At 50.6% G+C, this 19,775-nt stretch overlaps 1 protein-coding gene across 1 annotated transcript in view; it reads left to right on the top strand.

The window, feature by feature from the left end:
• The window catches only part of PTPRS (protein tyrosine phosphatase receptor type S), a 125,885-nt gene that overhangs the window by 47,143 nt on the left and 58,967 nt on the right, over positions 1-19,775 (top strand). Inside the window, exons 3-5 of the mRNA XM_082297999.1 lie at positions 3,315-3,460; positions 4,384-4,525; positions 13,050-13,238. Coding sequence (XP_082154125.1) covers positions 3,315-3,460; positions 4,384-4,525; positions 13,050-13,238 — 477 coding nt within the window. The remainder of the gene's footprint in view (positions 1-3,314; positions 3,461-4,383; positions 4,526-13,049; positions 13,239-19,775) is intronic.

Below are 19,775 nucleotides of genomic sequence, written 5' to 3'. Positions count from 1 at the left end.
CATGGTTCCCAGGCCTGTGACTTGGGAAGGGAATCCCTGGGGAGCTGATCCGTGTGTGGGGACGGGAGGGCGAGCGCAGGGCCCCAGGGCAGGAGCGGTCAGGGCTGGCCGGGCACGGCTGGGGGCCGGGCAGGAGGGTGCCGGTGGAGCTGCGGGATGCAGGGGGAGTCTGTCTCTCTTCTCTGCAGTCCGTGGCAGCTCTCCAGCCTGGCGCTTGTTGCTTTTGGGAAGTGCGTGGGCGGTGGGCAGGAGTGAAAGCTTCGGTTTGACTTGATGGCTTTCCATTAAGCTGTAGAGCAGGATCACAGGTACACAGCAGCCATCCGGTCTTTTCAACCTTCCCTCTGGAGACCCAGACCCCGCAGGAAGCCTCTTGTAGTAGGAAAATTCTTTTAAGCTCCAGATTTTTCCATTCCTATTTTGATACTGCACAAAAAATAGGTTTTTCTGCTTTGCAAGCGGAGGAAGGAGGAAAAATTATCTCCGTGACCACTGGACTGATGGAACTCAGACTCAGCCTTTCCAAACCTGACTTGTTCTCAGCTATCCATGAGGGAAGGTTGGTGAACTGATATAAAATCCCCTGAACTGTCAGTATGTTGTCTGGAAAATGTGTTTCTTTGATTTTTATTTATTTATTGATTTAAAGCCATGGTCCTGCAATCTTAGCAAACGAGGGGAAACACCTCGGGCCCTCTGAGTGGGCTGATAGTGCTTCACAAGGCACCTTGTCCCTGCCTTTGGAGGCTTCCAGAGCCGTTTGCAGAGCTGGAGGCTGAGCTCTCAGTGTGTGTTTCCCTTCAAGCTGGACCTGGCACGGCAGAGCTGTGGCGGTCCCACGCAGCACGGAGGGGTTGGCTCCAGCTTTGGATCATCAGCACCTTGGATCATCAGCACCTTGGATCACCAGCACCACGCCTGTGGTGGCACTGGCTCTCTCCTCCCCAGAGGGGAGAGGGTTGCTCAGTGCTCGGCGTGGGCTGGTGACAAGTGCTGCAGTGACTGGGGGTGCAGAGGTGGAGAGCACGAGGGGGGAGGAATCAAATCTGCAGCTCAGAGGCTTGGGCAATTTTCAAATCAACAATTTAGCTCTGATTTTCACCCATTTTCCAAGTGAGTAGTAAAACCTAATAGGTTGGGTGGTAGGGATTTTTGTTTGGCTCCCTTTTGTGTGAGTCCCTCGTAGGCAGCTGGGAGCTGCAGGGAGCTCAGGAAAAGCCCCGTGCACAGACAGCTCAGCTTCCCCATTGCCCCACACTGAGGCAGCACCAGACCCCAAAAGGGGATGCTGACGGTGACTCCACATTCGCTGTTTTTTGGAGCACCATCCCTTTCTTCAGGACAGAAATAGAACCTTGTTTTTCTCCTCGGCTGAGCTCTCATCATGCAGCCTGCACCCATTTAAATGTATACGTGACATTAAGGTTTATTAGGGGCTTTTATTTTAGGAAATGAACTTGCATCAATAAAGTGTTCTTAAAAGCCCTGGATGTTTTTAGCTGTACCTTCAGAATTGACTTCTGCAAACTCTTCAGATATCGAGCGGAGGTGAAGGGAGGAAGGAAGTCGGGGCAGAGTGAGCATTTATATTTTAGCCTGGAGCAAAGTTTGGGTTTTACCTTTCTCAGATGGAAGACAGATCCCCCGGTGCCAGTTCCTCCAGTGGGACTTGCTTGATAACCTTTAGCTGTAACATTGCAAAGAAGACTCTGACCTCTAAATATAGATTTGGATATTTATAAATGCGGTGCTTTGTACACACAGCATTCGGTGGGACGTAAACAGCTCCAGCAAATTGTATTTACCTCCAGCATGGAAACAAATGCTTGATTGCATCACATGAGCTTGCTCAGTGCCTTTTATTTATATACTGCTGGCCATGCCAGGCAGGGAAGGGGAGAAGGCTTCCTTTTGTCTTTCGACCCCTAAAAGGCCCTGGAGACTTCTTCCCAGCTACCATTTGCCCTCCTGTCGAGCCCTGTGGGAGTCTGTTTGCATCTTATTTTATAGACTCTTGAGTATGAACAGATAAATACACACATTTCAGAGTCACGTGCTCTGCTTTTCTCAAGAAAACAGACGGCAACTTTATGATCTGAGTGATTTTATTTGAACACAGCTGTGGCCTCGTGATTTAAATATTTCAATAAATTTTAAACTAACTAGATGAGAGGAAACTGTGCAAGGAAAACAGGTTAGAGCACGGAAGGAGGATTCCCAGCGGGCGGGGGCAAAAAGGGCTCTGCACAAACACTCCTGGCCTCGGCTCCTCCCATGAGCAGCCCCTTGACACCTTCCCTGGTCAGAAAGCCCATCCCAGCCTCCTGCCATCCTTGCAGAGGTGCTCTGAAGGCAGTGGGATGTTGATGGAAATCGGTGGAGAGGCTGAGGAGAGGTACTCTGAGCTCAGGTGTGGTTCCTTGAGCCTGGGCTGGCTCAATCACAGCCCCAGGCCCCGTGTGTGTGTTCAGGCATCACTGCACCTTGGAGCTGCTGGGTGTGAGCAGAGTTTGAAGGAGGTTGTGGCTTCTTCCTGGAGCAGTATGAATTCCATGCTTTTCTTGGGAGTCTCGTGCTGAGCAGAGGGGAAGGGGAGCTGCAGAAGCAGCCTGGGCTCTGCTCTTGGGTTTGACAGCTGGGTTGTTCTGAACTGATCACAGCTCTGGCTTGTGGGCTGTGTCCCATCAGATTGCCTGTTCCGAGGGATCCGTGCAAATGTACCCGTGAGGGCCATGGGAAGGACTTGCAGGTGGCAGCAGAGGTGCCACAAGCCAAGGGGATTTCACATCTTGAAGCCACTGACATCAGCCTCTTTCACACCGCTGTCCTCAAGATCTCTGTGTGCCAAATCCTGCTCCATCTATTTCATGGTCCTTCCCCCACCTTCTCCCCTTCCTTGGCCATATTTCTATAAATCTCCCCCGTTCCTTGGTCATCTCCAAGGAGCTGGGAAGTGCAATTCACTGTTTCTAAGTGCTGTTTTCAGCTCTACCAGCTTTTGGTGATGCTCATTAGATGGGTTTTGCAAGGGCAATTTCCCCTGTACAAAACAATTTAAAAGTCCACTTTTCAGGAGTAAAAGAGGCTTTGCAACATTGAAGTCTCTTTGTAGGATCAGGCCCTTAATCATTTTCCATTGGAGCTACTTCATATGTAAAGTGGAGGTAAAGACTGTTCTGAAAAAGGCCGAGAGGTTTAATTTCACCTGGGATCATTAAGAATAGCAGCAACAATGCTACTGCTAATTACAAACCATGTTTATTAAAGTTTGTCTTTGTCACTGCCAATGATGATATTTCTGTTTTGCCCTAAAGGTCCCCCTGTGTTCATCAAGAAGCCTGTGGACCAAATCGGTGTGTCGGGAGGGGTGGCCTCCTTCGTGTGCCAAGCCACTGGAGACCCAAAGCCAAGGGTCACCTGGAACAAGAAAGGGAAGAAAGTGAACTCTCAGAGGTTTGAGGTGAGACATGTCCTTCAAATCTGGTGTCTCTGTGAAGAGAGAGACTGACACAAAGCAGCCCCTGCTCCACTTTGGCCACTCTCAGACCTGTAATAAAGGGAAATTTGGAAGGGGAGGAGTTTTAACAGCAGGAGGAGTGAAATGCAAGCTCTTGGCCATGTCAGCAGCTGGGTTTGTTCCAAAGCAAGAAGGAACTTGGCTCAATTATGTTACTGAAGTTTTTTATTTTGTTTTGTTGTTTTTTTTCCCTTCTTGGGATATAATATAACTTCCTGCTTTCCTGAGAAACCCCAGCTAAGCTGGTGGTACTTCAGCTTTGTAAATGTAGCTTTCATAGCCATCCATGGCTCAGCATTTTAATCCTGGGACAGTCTGGAGTAAACATTGCAGTTGTTGGCAACCAGACCCAAGCCATTGGCATTGTTTAGATAGAAATGAGAGCGGAGGAACAAGGACTGGGAGGTCATCCTGTGGAATTTGCTGTGGGACTCAGCCCTGCCAGGCAGCTGTGTGCTGAGAGGAGCTTTGTGGTGTCAGCTGCCCCTGCAGATGGAGGAGCAAGGCAGGGGCTCATTTTTATTTTGTTTTTCTTTGGTCTGTTTCTTTCTCCATCATCCCAGTTGTGCTCTGAACACCCACCCCACACCCCGTCACTGTGGCTCGTTCTTTCAGAGCCTTTGAGATGCACGTTGTGGGTTTGGTGGGTCAATGGTCCGTGGCAGGGTTTGGCTGTGACAGCTCTGTCACCTTGAGGTCAGTGGAGAGCCAGGCTGACCATGTTGGGGATGTGTGGGGGCTGAGGGGCTGCTGCTGGAGGGTTTGCAGTGGGTGTGTGCTTGTGTCTCTTTAGAGGCAGGAATGAAGCTTCGCCTTGGAACCCAAGGACGCTTACTCTGTGTGTGTCTCCTTGCCTCTATCCCCAGACCATTGAATTTGATGAAAGTGCAGGTGCTGTTTTGAGGATCCAGCCCCTCCGGACTCCCCGGGACGAGAACATTTACGAATGTGTTGCTCAGAACCCTCATGGGGAGGTCACTGTCCACGCCAAGCTCACTGTCCTCCGAGGTAAGGAACCTGAGCAGTGTCGCAGGGGAAGGGGCCCTACAGCTGGGTGGGAAGGCTGTTAAAAATTCATGGCTAAGGCACGAAGTCCTCCTGGGTTTGGTTTGGTTTGTTCTGACCTGACAGATCTGTTTGCTGTTCTCACCCCAGAGAGACATAAAAACTGCTGTGTGAGAAACAGCTAAAACTGCACCACTTCAGGAGGTTTGACTGATGGTGTGCTGGGGTTCCTTCCAGCCTGAATTATCCTATGACTCTTACAATCTTCCTCCCCTCCAAAAATTCCGTCCCCGGGTTTAGGAGCAGCACCAGGAGCTCCCCATTATGCACACAGGAATGTGGCTCCAGGAAAACCTTCACTGAGGAATCACTCAGTGGGCTGGGGTTAAGATGGTTATGGATCTGCATGGGCCTTCACACAGTTGGTAGCAATGCAAACACTTTTCCTTGTTCAGGATACCTATTGTGGCTTTCTGGGCTTCTCTCCTCTTCCCAGAGGTCCTTTGCTCTGTGCACTCTGCAAGAAAACAATTCCCTTCTCCATTTTGTTCTGGTTCTTTTTTCCACTTGTCCCCTTTACAGAGGATGTTTGCATGGATGCCTCCCTCATGTCATCTGTTTGAAATATGCTCCCTGAACTGGATGAGGGGGAGGGAACAATATGCTGCTGCTCTGGATGCCTCTGGATGTTTGCTGTTATTACCCTGGAGATCCCCAGAATCACTGTGTGAAGTGCTGAGCGAGGCCAGGTGCTAGAACTGACCCATTTTAGGGTTTGGAACACCCATCAGTGGTGTCGTCTGTTCAAACCACAGGGCAGTGCAGGTGATCCTGGTGGGGTGGTAGATAACTGCCTGAGAGCTCCTGAGGGGAGTTCAGCTTGGCTATGGGTGAAGCCATGGGCGTTTGAGTAGCACTGGCAGTAAAAGCCCTTCTCTCTGCACTGAACATGGCTAACAGCAATTTTAGGAGCTCCAGGCAGGAGCCCCACAGGGCCAGGGGGTAGCTGTGCCTATGGGCCAGTTGCTTTTCCTTCAGCAGTTCCAGCGTTCCCTCCGGGAGCAGCTTAAATCCCTTTGTTTGAACAGGCAGCGAGCATGTCCTTCATGGTGCAGAGCAAAGCTGGTGTGTGACTTCCCAAAGTGCAGCGGGGAATTAACACCAGATGTGAAGAGCACAAGGCAAAGCCCCCAGCCTCCCTTTTTAGCTGGGAATATCCCTGCTGTGGGCTCTGTGCTGTCAGGATTTTGGCTGCCTGGGAGCGTGGGGGCCCGTGGTCCAGTCATGCTTGACAGATTTGTGTAGGTGACTTAGATGTCTGTGCAGCTCCTGTGCCTGGCATGGCATTTAACCTTCTGTTGGAGAAACGTGGTGGGATGGAGCTGTCAGGAGCTTGGAACGGCGCAGTGTGAGAGGAGTGTGTCTGACTGTGGTTATCCCAGAGGGTGGGAGCCTTATTCTTCACACTTATTCCCATGTATTCCTCTGGAGCTGTGAGGTTTGGGAGAAGGGCCCCTGCAGTCATATTCGAAGTTTGTACCCCTTGAATTTAGCTACAAGCAGTGGCAAGGGAAGGTTGTCCTCCAGCTGCCTTCAGTGGTTTTAATGCACTGTCCACCAAAAGTGAGCTGCAGTGTGTGGGATCATTGTGTCACTGAATCATCAAGGCTGGAAAGACCTGCAGGGTCACCAAGTCCAATCTTTGACCCATCCCCACCTTGTCCCCAGCCCAGAGCACTGAGTGCCACCTCCAGTTGTTCCTTGGACACTTTCAGGGATGGAGACTCCACCACCTCCCTGGGCAGCCCCTTCCAAGGCCTGACCACCCTTTCTGTGAAGAAATTCCTCCGGATGTCCAACCTGAGCCTCCCCTGGTGCAGCTTGGGGCCATTTCCTGCTCCTGTCTCTGGCTGCCTGGGAGCAGAGTCTGACCCCCACCTGGCCACAGCCTCCTGTCAGGGAGTTGTAGAGACTGAAATAGGAATGAACTGAGCTCGGGGACCGTTCTGAGGGACCAGGGCTCTTTGTACATGCCTTTGTGCAGCTCTTCCTTCTGGGATCAGCATCATCCACATCAGCCAGAGACAGCTGACAGCACAGGGTCTGCATCTTCCCACTGCCTGACTAATTCCACCCTTTGCTGATTCCACCAGAACTCTGACTGTGGCTGTGCTCTCATGGCTCCCCTGCTCTGTTTGCCTGATGGGACCTGGTTTGGAGTCTCCTGGAGCACTGGGGGTACCCATTCATGGAACTTGAGGGAGCAGGAATTACCTGCAGGGTGGGCCAAGACGATGTTGAAGAGCATCATGGAAGCTGATTTTGTAGCGTATCCTCCCCATCCCTGTTCAGCTGGAGTTACTCCATCCTTCACCATTCCTTAGCTCTCACACAGCAGAGTTTGTCTCCTCTTTATCTGTGTTTTTAAGTGCTGGGAAAGTTAAAAGCACCAAGCCAAATGCACTGATCTGCACAATGACAAAGTGAGCATGTTGGCATCTACTCCTCTCCTGTTCCTCCCCTCTTCTGCACTCACCCACTCTCCTGTTTGTCTTTTCTCTCCCTGCTCAGCCTCCTCCTCCTCTGTGTCTCTGCTCTCACTTGCAGAACTGATGCTGAGCAGAGAGAGGGGGCTGCTCCACGGCTGCTCCACAGCCTGGAGACGGATGGGAGCTGTCATTTGCAGAACCTGTTACCTTGGCACGCTCTGGAGAGTGGAAACCTGGGCCCAGCTGCTGCACACTGCACGGGGGGCTCTGGGGTAGCTGTGCAGCCTGTTGCCTGTGCTGCTGTGATCCCAGACATGCCTGTGTGTACTTCATGCACCAGCATTGCAGCATTTCCTCAGCACCAGTGCGATCTCCTAACAGCAAAAACCACAGAAAATATTTCCTCTTTTCAGAAGAGAAAACAGTACATTCTTCCCTACTAGATGCAGCTGCTGAAGGGATTGAGCATAAACCCATCGTGCTTATGCACATGATTAGTCCTGGATCAGACCCTCGTAGAAACCCACATGCCTTCACTTAAAAACAGGAAACTGCAGGAGAGGAAACCTTTGGGAGCTTCTGAGGAGCAGAGCTGTGATGGACACTGTTCAACTCACACAGTCCCTTCACACCAGCTCTGCTGGCTTGTTTGTCCTTCCTGCTCTGCTTCTCCAGGGATCCCAGTTTGGTAGGGCTGTGGAGACTGGCTGTTCTTTCCACAGCTGGCTAGACAGAGTGCCTGCAAGCCTGACTCCTGCAGAGCTCAAAGAAAAAGAAAGAAAGCAGATTTGGGAAGCATTTTCCAGTTGTTTCTGACTCCAGCTGCTGTTATTTTTCATTATAGTTTAGGCAGGAAGGAAGGTGGTTGTCACAGGCGCCCCAGCTCCCAGCTGGTGTAGATTCTCTAAGCTCCCCACTCCCAAGAAAGATATTCATGGCTGTATCTGTATCTCTTGGGATAGATACAGACAGATAGAGAGGGTGTGGACTCCCCATCCCTGGAAGTGTCCAAGGCCAGGTTGGACAGGGCTTGGAGCACCCTGGGACAGTGGAAGATGTGGAATGAGATGGGCTTTAAGGTCCCTTCTGTCCCAAACCATTCTGGGATTCTGTCTGTATCTGTCTGTACCTGCAATTATATCTCTATCATCTCTGTCCGTATTATGATGATAATTATTACTTCCTGTATGGAGATTATCCTTTCCCTCCACTTCTTTAGTAGCCTGAGAGAGATTCTGGTGCTGTGAAAGCTGTCCTGTGCTGCCAGAGCTGAGTGGGCTCACGGGACAGGGACCCTTGCTCAGCTGCTGGAGGAAGGGGCTGCGTTTCAAACAAGGACCAGACTGGCTCAGTTCTTTGCTCTGTGGAAGCTGATGGAGGGAGTTCTGTGGAGGTGACTCCTGTGAGTCATTAGTAAATGCAGCATAAAAAGCAGTGATCAGTCCAGTTCAGTGTGAGGGAACAGAATTCTCTGGGCCCTGATCCAGCCCTGGCTGTGTCCTGGGCAGTGCTGTCTGTTCCTGGGGGTTGCTGCCCTCCAGAGCACTGGGGAGAAGGGGCTGTGGGACTCCCTGCTGGAATGTGGCTGGGGCTGCTATGGACAGACTTCCACAGCTTCTAGTGATTCCCTCTTGGTTTCCTTTCATGAAGTATTCAGGCACTTCTTTAACAATTCCAGCCAGAAATTTCCCTCACACATTTCCTACTCCAAGAGCACATCTGGTGTGGGCATGTGTAAAGTTCTAGCAAGATCCTGGCTGTTTTGTTGGGGGTTTTTTTTGTAATTGTTGGCTTTAAATCACAGAAGGTAAACAAGAAGCAGCTCTGGATGCTCAGCAGAGAGTCCCACGGGAGCACGTGGCAAAGGGAAGCTGCCCCTCTGAAATGTTACCTTGCTATTTGGAAAATTCCTGGCAGTCTTTCTTCAAACTTGACTTGTTTTGCTTTTCTTGTAGTGACCTGAGAATTGGGTGACATTGACAGCAGATTAATTCTGTAGCTTCTGAATAACATCAAAGTAATTTTTGCTCCCTGTAGAGGGAGGGTACGTAGGGACACGTTAGTGGAGGGAACACAGGCATTACCTGCACTGTTTTGGGGTCTAGCACACATATCTAAGGGTGCATTTATTGCCTGTAAGCCCACAAGTTTTAATAACATCATTAGGCTATTACTGTTTTCATAAGGAAACTTTCAGCTCCAAATGGAATCAGCAGACAGAGACGTTGCTGAGACTCCTCCCTGCATTAAAATTGTCTTTGGCTGGGCAATAACAAAGAACTGAGACACAGGTACAGATACGGGTGGGAATAACTCCCTGATGTAATTTCACAAGGCACATAGTGCCAGGATACCTGGGGAGAGGGCAACTCAAAGTGTTCATCAGCATAATGAAAGGAACAGGGATGGGTTCAGAAGTGCTGGATTTTGATTTTGATCCTGATTAAAACTTGTGTCACTCGAGCTGCCCCATCGCTGTGTTCCTGCTTCTTCCCTGAATGAGGGCAGTTGACTGTAGGGGCCAGCCAGCATCCATATCTCCAGAGGAGAGTGAAAAATCCCTCCTCCTCTTCCCTTCAGAGCATCCTCGCGGCTTTCTGCACCGGCTCCATGGCACATCTGCTCATGCTCACACCCTCCTCCTCCTCCTCCTCTAAATTATTAAACAACTGTGCACACCCTGCGGGAAAAAGAGCAGCAGCAACACCCGCTTTATCTTCCTTAATCATCCTCATTTCCAGCACAGCTAATTAGCTAAACCCAGAGCTGCCACCTTCCAGAGTGACAGGGGGACACAGCACCCCTGTCCCCTTGCTGGGGCTGGGGGCCCTCGTGGTGTTTGGCAGCCTGAGCTGGGTCCAGGCACATCCCCGGGCACAGAGCATGTCCCCGGGTGGGATTTGTTATCAGTGAGGGCTGAAGTGCTCCTGTCTCTTCCCCTGCCTCTCTCCATCCCTCCTCCCCTGTTCTTTCTCACCCTCCTTTGCTCAGGGAGGCCTTGAGGTGATTCACCAGCTGGGGGTGGGGGGGGCTGTGAAGAGCTGGGTCTAAGTCAGGGATGAACAAGGTGTTGGGATGCTCCCCTCGTACGGCAGCTGCACCTCAGGAAAAGCTTTGCCTCCATGAGCCAGCACGATTCCAGCAGCAGCAGCTGCCCAGATGTGCCCTTGAAGCACCTCCAGCTTGTGGCTGGTTCTTTTGTTCCTGCAGTTGCCTGAGCTGCTTTCAGAAAGAGAATTCACAACCCGAACCATTCCTTATTTATTCGGGAGCAGGTCTGGGGGGGTGTTTGGGGATGGATGGGGAGGGTGGCAGGGCACGTGTGCGTGTCTTGTGGGGATTTCAATGAGGCTGTAATTGCACAGGGAGCCCAGTTGTGCGGGGATGGAGGCAGTTCTGCTTCCCCGACAGGAAGGAAATCTGAGCACTTGACTCAGAGCAGTCTGTGATGTTCAGAGATGCTTCCTCTGCTGATCTGATCCTCAAATCTGATCACGCCTCTCATCGCAGTTGTTTTAATTAAACTCAGAGGAATTCTGCACATTGTGCTGCAAGATTAACATTTTTGTTTAATTAGAAACACTCAGTAATAGTGGTTGTACCCAGCCTCCCCCAGCACACACACACACACACGCACATGTGCACACACACACACCCTGCCAGGCACGGGGCTATTCCCTCTGTGGATTAATTGGCTCATGGAAGGAAGGGGCTGGGGCTGGAGGCAGGTGGAGCAGCCTCGCCAGGGAGCAGGATGAAGGCAGGGATCAATAGTGATGTCATCTGCAGCCAATGCGGCTCCGGCTCCGCTCCCACGGCTGCTGAGAGAGAGGAGGGGAGGGAGGACCATTAAAGCCTGGCTGAAAGCTGTGCACAGGCACAGCAATACCCAGAGCCCCTCTGCTGGCCTGACATCACTCCTGGGGGCCGGGGGGCTGCAGGAGCACACAGTTTAGGGGGTTCTGCAGTGCCCCAGCACAGCCCAGGGAGCTCAGAGGGCTGGGTCAGTCCCTAGTTAAAGATGTGTGTGAACAGCTCCAATTCCAGATACAAAATTCTGGTTTAGAGGTGCTTCAGATGCACCAAAACAGCTTCAAACTGAAAGAGTGCAGGTTCACATTAGATACCAGGAAGGAATTCCTCTCTATGACGCTGGGGAGGCCCTGGCACAGGGTGCCCAGAGAAGCTGTGGCTGCCCCTGGATCCCTGGCAGTGCCCAAGGCCAGGCTGGACATTGGGGCTTGGAGCCACCTGGGACAGTGGGAGGTGTCCCTGCCCATGGCAGGGGTGGCACTGGATGGGCGCTCAGGTCCCTTCCAGCCTAAACCATTTTGGGATTCTATGAAAAGGCACCCACCATAGCAGGGCCACTGGGCTTCTCCCTTGTCCCGCTGTCTCTCGGTCTTGCCAAATGTATTTGGCTCCATTCCTCCTTATCTGTCACGTGCCAGCCTTAGGAAACAAGCTCTGGGTGTGTTTGCACTTGGCAGGATGGTTCCCAGCCAAGGCCAGGGTTTCCAACCCCATCTCGGTGCCACTCTGAGAGCTCCCATCAGTGTCAGTGGGGGGCTGGTTGTGATGGATGTTCATTTTTTAAGAATCCCACCTTTTTTAAATCCTCTGCATTATTTCCCTTCTGTTCCCTCACCTGCTTTTGGGATGGATTCAATGCCACAGACTCCCGGGGCTGTGATTCCCTGACACGGCTCATTGGAGATGACAGAGGATCCCTCCCAAATCTCACCCTGCTGCTGGCATCCTCCTTCCCAGCTGCCCTCCCCCAAACACTCACTTTCTGGGGGGAAAAATGGCACATTCCTGAGCTGTGGCAGCCAGCGTGAGACAGCTCTCCTCCATCCCACAGGAGTAAGGGGCTGTGTCAGGTGGTATTGGGGAAGCTCTGGGGTTTCGGAGGAGTTATCATTAATTACTCAGCATTGTTGTGATTGCCCTCCTCACCTTCATTAGTGAAGGCAAGGGCAGGATGGAGGGGAGCAGGAAGCTCAGTTGAAGCTCAGTCTGCTGGGTGCTGGTGCCACTGCTCTTGGAGGGCAGCAGCTCTGGGAATTAATAAATCTAAAAATCACGCCCTGGCTGACAGCACTTGGCGTATTGTTGTTGTGCATGTCCCCTCTGGTCACTGCAGCTGGATGAGATTTTCCTCTCCTTTCTCTCCCAGTCCCACTGTGTCTTTGACAGCCCTTTCCACGTGGGTTCTTTTATTATTTCTCCTGTGCAGTTTGCTTTGTACTGCGAGGTTTGGAGGGGGAAGGTGAACCCCTCCATTTACCTGTGGCAGCTCAGAGTGTTCTCTGCAGTGCAGGGATCCTTGTGCAGCTTCTGCTCCCCAAACCAGTCAGTGCCATCCCTGTCCTGGCAGAGCTTCCCTGCAGCACCTGGGGAAACTCTGACATGGTGACTCAAACACAAATCCCGTGAGGAGCAGGAGAGGGAGCTGGGGGGGCTCAGCCTGGAGGAAAGGAGCCTCAGGAGGGACCTTCTCACTCCCTACAGCTCCCTGACAGGAGGGTGCAGCCAGGTGTGGGTTGGTCTCTGCTCTCAGGTAACAAAAAATAGGTCAAGGGGAAATGGCCTCAAGTTGTTCCAGATTGTTCTGGTTGGATATCAGGAAAAATTTCTTCACTGAAAGAGTGAATAAAAGTAGAACAGAGTGCCTGGGGCAGGGGTGGAGCCACCATCCCTGGACGTGTTCAAAAAACGAGTTGATGTGGCACTTGAGGATATGGTTTAGTGGACAGGTGGACCTGGGAGGTCTTTTCCAACCTTAATGATTCTCTAATTCTATTCTGCTGTTCCCCAAAGGGTTTTAAAAGATTGCATTTAATTGTAGAATCTTGAGGGACATTGAAATAGTCACACAAAACGGACAAGCTGGTAGCTCTTACTGTGTTCCATCTTGGGCCAGTCAGTGTTTGAACTGGCATTGCACAGGGCAGTGTCTGCCCGATGCTTTCCTTGGGGTGTTCCACTGAACCCTGGCACCTGCTTAACCCCTTCCCCTTGTTCTCCACCCGCAGAGGACCAGTTACCTCCCGGCTTCCCGAACATTGACATGGGGCCCCAGCTGAAGGTGGTGGAGCGGACGCGAACGGCCACGATGCTCTGTGCGGCCAGCGGGAACCCCGACCCCGAGATCACCTGGTTTAAGGATTTCCTGCCCGTCGACCCCAGTGCCAGCAACGGGAGAATAAAACAGCTGAGATCAGGTAAGGTCTGGGGGTGACACTGGAGGAGCTGAGAGCAAATAGAGACGTGAGGAGGCTGCTCAGAGGGTCCTGAAGCAGAGGAGAAGGCTGATAGATGCAGGCCCCGCTGCTGTGGATTGGGGCATTTGAGTTTTTTTGGTTTTTACACCAAGAGTGGTTGGAGTATTTTCCACTTGGAGCCCTCCTGGTCTTCTCTGCTGCCCAGCTGGCATGAAGGGAATGTCAACAGGGAAGCTGGTGCCCATCCAGACAATGAGTTCCCTGGATCGTGGTGCTCTTGAGCTCAGGGGAAACTGGGGCCTGGATGGGGGCTGAGGGTTTGTTCCTCAGAGCAAGAACTGGCAAAGGAAGAAAGAACCACTGTGGCAGACACAGCTTTTTAGACCACACACACCTGGTGTAGGGTCTGTGGTTCAGGCAGCCTCTTGCTGTCAAACATGATGGTGTAAACAGAGCCTCTCAAAGCTGGTGTGGAAGAAGAGCTCCTGCAGGGTGTCCCCAGCACCACGTCCCTGCAGCCATCGCTGGAGAGCACTTGGGAGTGTTCCGGAGTGACCCCTCGGTGCTCTGCCCATGGAGTTCATCTCCACCAACAGATGTACCCCAGCTCCGTGGCTCTTGTCAGTTTTCCATCTTTCCCCATCTGCTTGTCCATCTGTCTCTCTTGTTTGTTTTCTGTTTGCTGTTTTGTGTGTGTGGCAACGTGACATCTCTTTAATATTCACGTTTCAGGAGCTGTTTCTGTACTTGTTAAATCTGCCGGTTCTCTGTGTGAGAGTGTGTGCAAGGAGGGCATAGGTGGATTTATTTTTGAGTACTACTGATAAAACTCTTCCATTGACAGCTGCAAAAATGAAGCAAGTTTTGCAAGTTCTACCTTTTGAGAAAAACTAGCCCAAGAAATAATCCTTTCCACAAACTGCTGGGGCTGACTGCTCTGACCCAGCCTAGAGAAAAGGTGTTCATTTTTAAGTATTTTTGGCAAAAGAAAGGCACTGTTGTAGGCAGAGGAAAAGCAGAGGCTTTGGTGAGGCAACTGGAGTTGCTTTGTTCGTATTAGACCTTTCACAAGTTCTCCAGTCAAGTGATAACCAGCTGCTCCTGCCCAGATCTCTGCTGGCCCTGGAGAAATCAGTTCTGACTCTGTCCTGCTGGATCTGGACAGCAAGGCATGGAAACACCTGGTTTTTCTCTTGCTCAGTTTGGCAAAGATTCTTAGTTCTTTCTAAAAATATTTAGTGCTACGGGCCACCAGTGGAAAAGCTTCAGCATAGCTCCAGTTTAATGTAGCTTTTACACACCTGCATAAATGCCTCCTTGTTCAGTGAAGCAAAGTTACAAGCAGATCCTTAAACTGCTTTGTTGAATTAGAACGGCTTGTTGAATCCCACGAACACAGATGAGATTGACCTCTCTGTTTTATCGTAACAGCTGAGGCAAATGCAAATAAAAAAAATCACTCAGCATAAATAATGAGAGGTAAACTAGAATTATATTATGCTCTGTGACCACGATCTGAAGTGTGAGTAATGCACAGGCAGATTATTTTTAATACATTCATCATCTTGCTAGAATGCCTTTACTCTTTAGCTTGGTTTGATCTGGTGTTTTCCTTGAAGCCACCTGAGTGCTGCCTTTTTATTCCAGTGAGTTGATTAACCTCAGAGTGAACCCTTGACCCTTCTGATAAATAGAAGATACCTGCTGAGATTTAATCTCATTTACAGCTGCTTTAAATTAGTAAACTGGTGAAACCCTGAAGCATCCCTGTTGTCTTCAGGGCACAAACCTGTTGCCTGTATGTCAGGGAGTGCAGATCCTTGGGCAGTCAGGACTTCCCAGTTCTCCAATTTCATCTGCTTTCGTGGCCTTCCAAAACTTGCATGTTCTGCAAAGAGAGGGCTGTGAAAGTGCAGAATGTAAACATTAGGGACATCTGTACTGTGTCAGCACTTGTTTCTGTGCAAGGGAGTTAAGGCCGAGGCAGATTCAAGCGTGGGATTGTGAGTGAGGCGATGCCTGTTTGAGCTGCTGAAGTCAGATCTTAATTTAATAAACTTGTCTTTCCAGAGAACAAACTTTGCCACCAGAAGGGTGGCACTAGCACACATCAGGGCACTGGGGGTGCTCCGGGACACTGCTGATGGTCTTCAGGGCCTGAGTGTTTGGCTGGCAATACAAACAGGCCTCCAAGACCATGGTCATTATATTCCCATTATCCCAGGAACCCACTTGGAATGTGGGTCTTCACTCTAGCCAAGACACAGGTGACACGTCATTAACCATAGTGGGTTTTCTCTGTCTGGTGTTTCTGCTTTTCCCCTTTCCGTCTCCAGATAAAATTTCCAAGCAGTTGGGAATCTTTTAATGCTTGGAGGTTTGGGCTGAGTGCAAAGCTCAACTGTCAGTCAGAGGAGCATGGGAAGAAGCTCTGTGTGGGCCCCTGCTTCCCTCAGACATCATCAACATCTCAGCCTTGGAGATCCAGGTTGGGCAGGAGTTTAAGAGGCCTTGGAAGACAGATATTTCTGCTTATCTTGGGACACTTAAAGCAGAAGGCAAAGCCAATGTCCTCTGCTCAGCTGCCATCTAGGGGGGACAAGGGAGGCAGCCTTCAGCCACCTTCCTCAGCACTCAAACACTAAAACCTTTTGTGTCTTTTGTGTGTCTTCTGTTTTCTAAATAACTGGCTATAACAAGCTTTTTTCTTTTCTTTTCTTTTCACTTTTTATTTAACATTCAGAGACCTTTGGTAAGTTTGTTCAATTAAAAAAAAATTTGAAATCAAACGAAAAAACCCCAAACCTGCTAATGTGCAGATTTGTAACCCTTGCCCTTTAAACTAATTCCTTTGTAACAGCTTCTTGAGAGGCATGCTCTGCATTTCTTCTACTAACTCTTTCAGTAGGGATGTTCTGTCCTCTAAATTAATTTCTGCAGGGGTATTGCAGGCTACAAAAAAAAGAATAGTAATAATAATTTTAATTAATTTATCTGTATAAAGAGATAACAGCTAAATATGAACCTCCTAACACTGGATAGATTTTTTTTTTTGGTATCTTAGCAACAGTTGTCCTGGAATTCCCCAATTACACAATAGCTTGTTCCCTGGAACTGTGATAATTGTGTTCACACCTGCAGGAGGTCTTGGAGTTTCACATCTAACGGGGTTATTGGCATTTTGAGGAGGAGGGAGAATTGGGGGTGCAGCATTTCCAAATTGAAGCTGTAAATCCCAGGCCAGTGGCTGTGGGGAAGGGTTGAGGAAGGGAAGAGCCCCCTCCAGCTCCTCTGCAGCCCCGGGAAGGCAGGACCTGCCTGCAGAGCTCCCGTCACAGTCTCTGCGTGTGCCGAGCCCCCTTTGTTACTGGGGGTGTTGGAATTGCAGCTGTCAGCCAGGATCCAGCGCTTTGGAACTGCAGGAGACCCCAATGGTTGCCGCTGGTTTGGAGCAGAAAGCTGCGTCCAGCCTCGGGAGAGGAGCTCAGCACACACGTGTTCCCACACGTGGCCTGACAGAAGGTGGGGATGTGTCTTCTGTCATTGCCATGGCAATGGTGACTGTCCTCCTCTCCTCTTTTCCAGGCTCACAGAATCCATAGGTAGCTCAGCGTGTGGGAAACCGGGGAAGGGATGGTGGGAGAGCAGACCCTGGGGACACCTGCGCAGGGAATTCTGCCTGGCACCATCTTGGGCCTTTATAATCCAAAGGCAAGGCCTTTAAGCTGCCTTTTGCCTCTGCTGCTAAACCCCAGGCTGGCCATCTGGGCTCATGCAGCCTCAAAATTTGCCCTAAATAGGCAGATCTGCATAGCCAGGGAGGCTGTGCGAGGCCGTGTGGAAAGTCTGCACGTAGCATCTCAAAACCAGCTTTTCACTCCAAAAGTCAGCATCCAGGGTGAGTTCTTCCTCCTGTAGTCCTGCAAAGCTGGTGCCCTTGCTGTGCCCTGAACCCTGGCAGCCTCGTGCATGTGCTCATGCCCTGTTCAGGACACCAGGCAAGCTAGGTATTGAGTGCAGGTGCCTCCCCAGCACCCCCACGACCCCATATCAAACTCTCCAGCACCTGTCAGAGTTCCTCAGAATAATTAATCGAGGGGATATCCTCTTCCAGCACCCTCCTGCTGCCCCTGTGTTGAACAAGGAGCTGGTTAGATGTGAAACTCCAACAGTGAAAATCTCCCATCTGTGTCTGTGCCCCGACCCAAAGTGCTGCTCGAGCTCATTGTGACTGAAATTCTGGTGTGGGGCATTTTCCCAGAGCTGTCCTGCTCCTCCCCTGTGTGCCAGAGTCAGGCCTGGGAAGCCCAGGGTGGCACTGCCTGCTCTCCCAGAGCTCTGTCCCCCGGCCAGGCTGTCTCCCAGAGCTGCTGACAGCCCCTTTCCAGGGGTGTAGCTGATGCTCAGAAGGGGCAGGGAGTGACAAACCTGCAGTGGCACAAGAAGGTAATGCTGCTGTTGTGCCTGGGCTTGCACAGCTCTAACTTCCAGCATGTTTCTGCTGTCAATTAGAGTGAACTTTTATAGGAAACTGCCAGGCTTAGCCGAGGCCAAAGAAGATTTTGAGCCATGGGTGATGTTGGGATCTCTTCCCCTCCTCTACCCTCTTCCCATTAGCCTTGTTCCATACTGGTGCCACAGATGGCAGATTTTCACTCCAGTTTTGAGACAGAAGGGTGTATCAGAGGCTGTTTTTATTTCCACTGAATTGATCTATAACCTTTGCTGCTTTCTCTCTCTCTCTTTCTCTTGCTTTTTAAACCTTCCTGCCACCTCCTGGGTGGGGATCTGCCCAAGTCCACGCTCCCCCACCTCTTCCAAGCACTGTCTCTCCAACCTTTGTCCTGAGAGCTAACAACCTGCTTCATTAACCTTAGCTAGTTCCTAACCCTAACTAGATGCTAACTTTTCTCTAGCTAATAACCTAACCTCATAACTAGAAGCTGAGTCTAACTAGAGTCTAATCCCTAACACTGTAACGCCTCTCTTCCCTTAGCTCCTTTGAAAAATAAAGGTGAACTCTAATTAGTATCTCTATATTTTTACCTTCTGTCCTGAGAATGGGGGATTGAACCGCAGCAGAAGGATGAGCAGGGCTGAAAGATAAGGAGGGAAGGGGTTTTTGGTGATTAAGGCAGAAGATTGGCATGGAGGAGGCTTTGGCTCCTGTTCTTGCCTCTGCCAGACTTCCCTCCGTGACCTTGGGCAAGTTGCTTCACCCCTACCTCAGTTTCCCTGTGTGTAAAGCAGGATCATAACTCACCAGGGGAGAGGAGAGGGTGAGAGGCTGGTATTTATCATTTAATGTGCTCACAGCCCTGGCTGGGAGTGCTGCAGAGTGGCAGTAGTGTCACCATTGCAGAGGAGCTCGTGCATCTCTCCCTAGGGAGAGGCAATACTTGGCACTGCGGGATCTGCCCTGTTCTCAGGATTGGGGTAAAAACCCACCAACTAAACCCCCTTCTTGGATAAGTTTTGAATGCCACTGTGAGCAAAAGGACCTGCCGTGTTTTCAAAGGAAGATGGTTTGGTTGCAGCCTCAGGAGGTCAGATGGGGATGGGGGTTTTACCCCTGATTGTCGCTCCCTCCCACCTGGGAGCCCTGCCTGAGGCTGGGCACTGAGAGATAACAGGAGGGGCTTGGAATAAAATAATCCAAGGGAGAGGCAGACACAGGCAAGCGTAGCAGGGATGGCCAGAGGTCCTGAGCACTGAATTCCTCACACATCTGTGCTAATAGCTAAAGTTTGGAGCTGGGGCTTTGCTGGCTAAGGTGGGATCAAACCTGCAGCTTAATGTGCTGCACGGTGCCCACGTGTCCCTGTCCCTGCCCGGGCTGACACAGCCCCGATGCCAGCCCTGTCCCCAGGAGCGGTGAAGGTAAATGCAAGGTCACCGTGTGTTCAGTGAGTAGCAAACAGTCATGTTAGCTGAGAGCCTGAGGGGTTTCTTTACATTCCTACAAGGAAATGGAGCCAGTCTTAAGACTTTTGAAGCCTAGAGCCACGGAGGCTCTGCAAACAGCCAGCTGGATTGGGCTGCTGAAAAGGGCACCCCACCTTAAGTAGCCTGAGCCCTCTTCAGTGTCCCTGCAATTTGAGATAGACCAAGAAGTTTCCTGCTGGGAACTGTCTTCCTTGACTCAGGTCCTTTTCCCACAGGCAGTGCAGGTGTTTGGGGTTTTGCAGTCATTTCACTCATTTTCTTTGTTTTCTTTGCAGAAGGTACACCGATCCGAGGTAAGACACCCCAGCTCACTCACTCACCCACTCTCCAAACACTTCTCTCCACACAGATCCCGTTTCATTGCCCTGTGCTCAATACAGATTCGTGTTGTTGTTATGTTTTCTTGTCCTGCTTCACCTCTGGATATTTCTTTCTTATACCTGTCTTTATTTTATCTATGGTTATAATGTCCTTTTTTGTTTGCTGGGTGCACTTGGTAATACTGATACTGTTATTCTAATAACGTCTCCAGCTGTGCTGCCTCAGATTTATGGCAGAGTTTTAAGAGCTAATCTCTCCAGGACTATGGAC

Source organism: Coloeus monedula (assembly GCF_965178545.1).
Source record: "Coloeus monedula genome assembly, chromosome: 27".
Lineage (NCBI taxonomy): Eukaryota > Metazoa > Chordata > Aves > Passeriformes > Corvidae > Coloeus > Coloeus monedula.
Note: the sequence above shows the minus strand (reverse complement) of the source record. Positions and strands in the feature narration are given on the sequence as shown.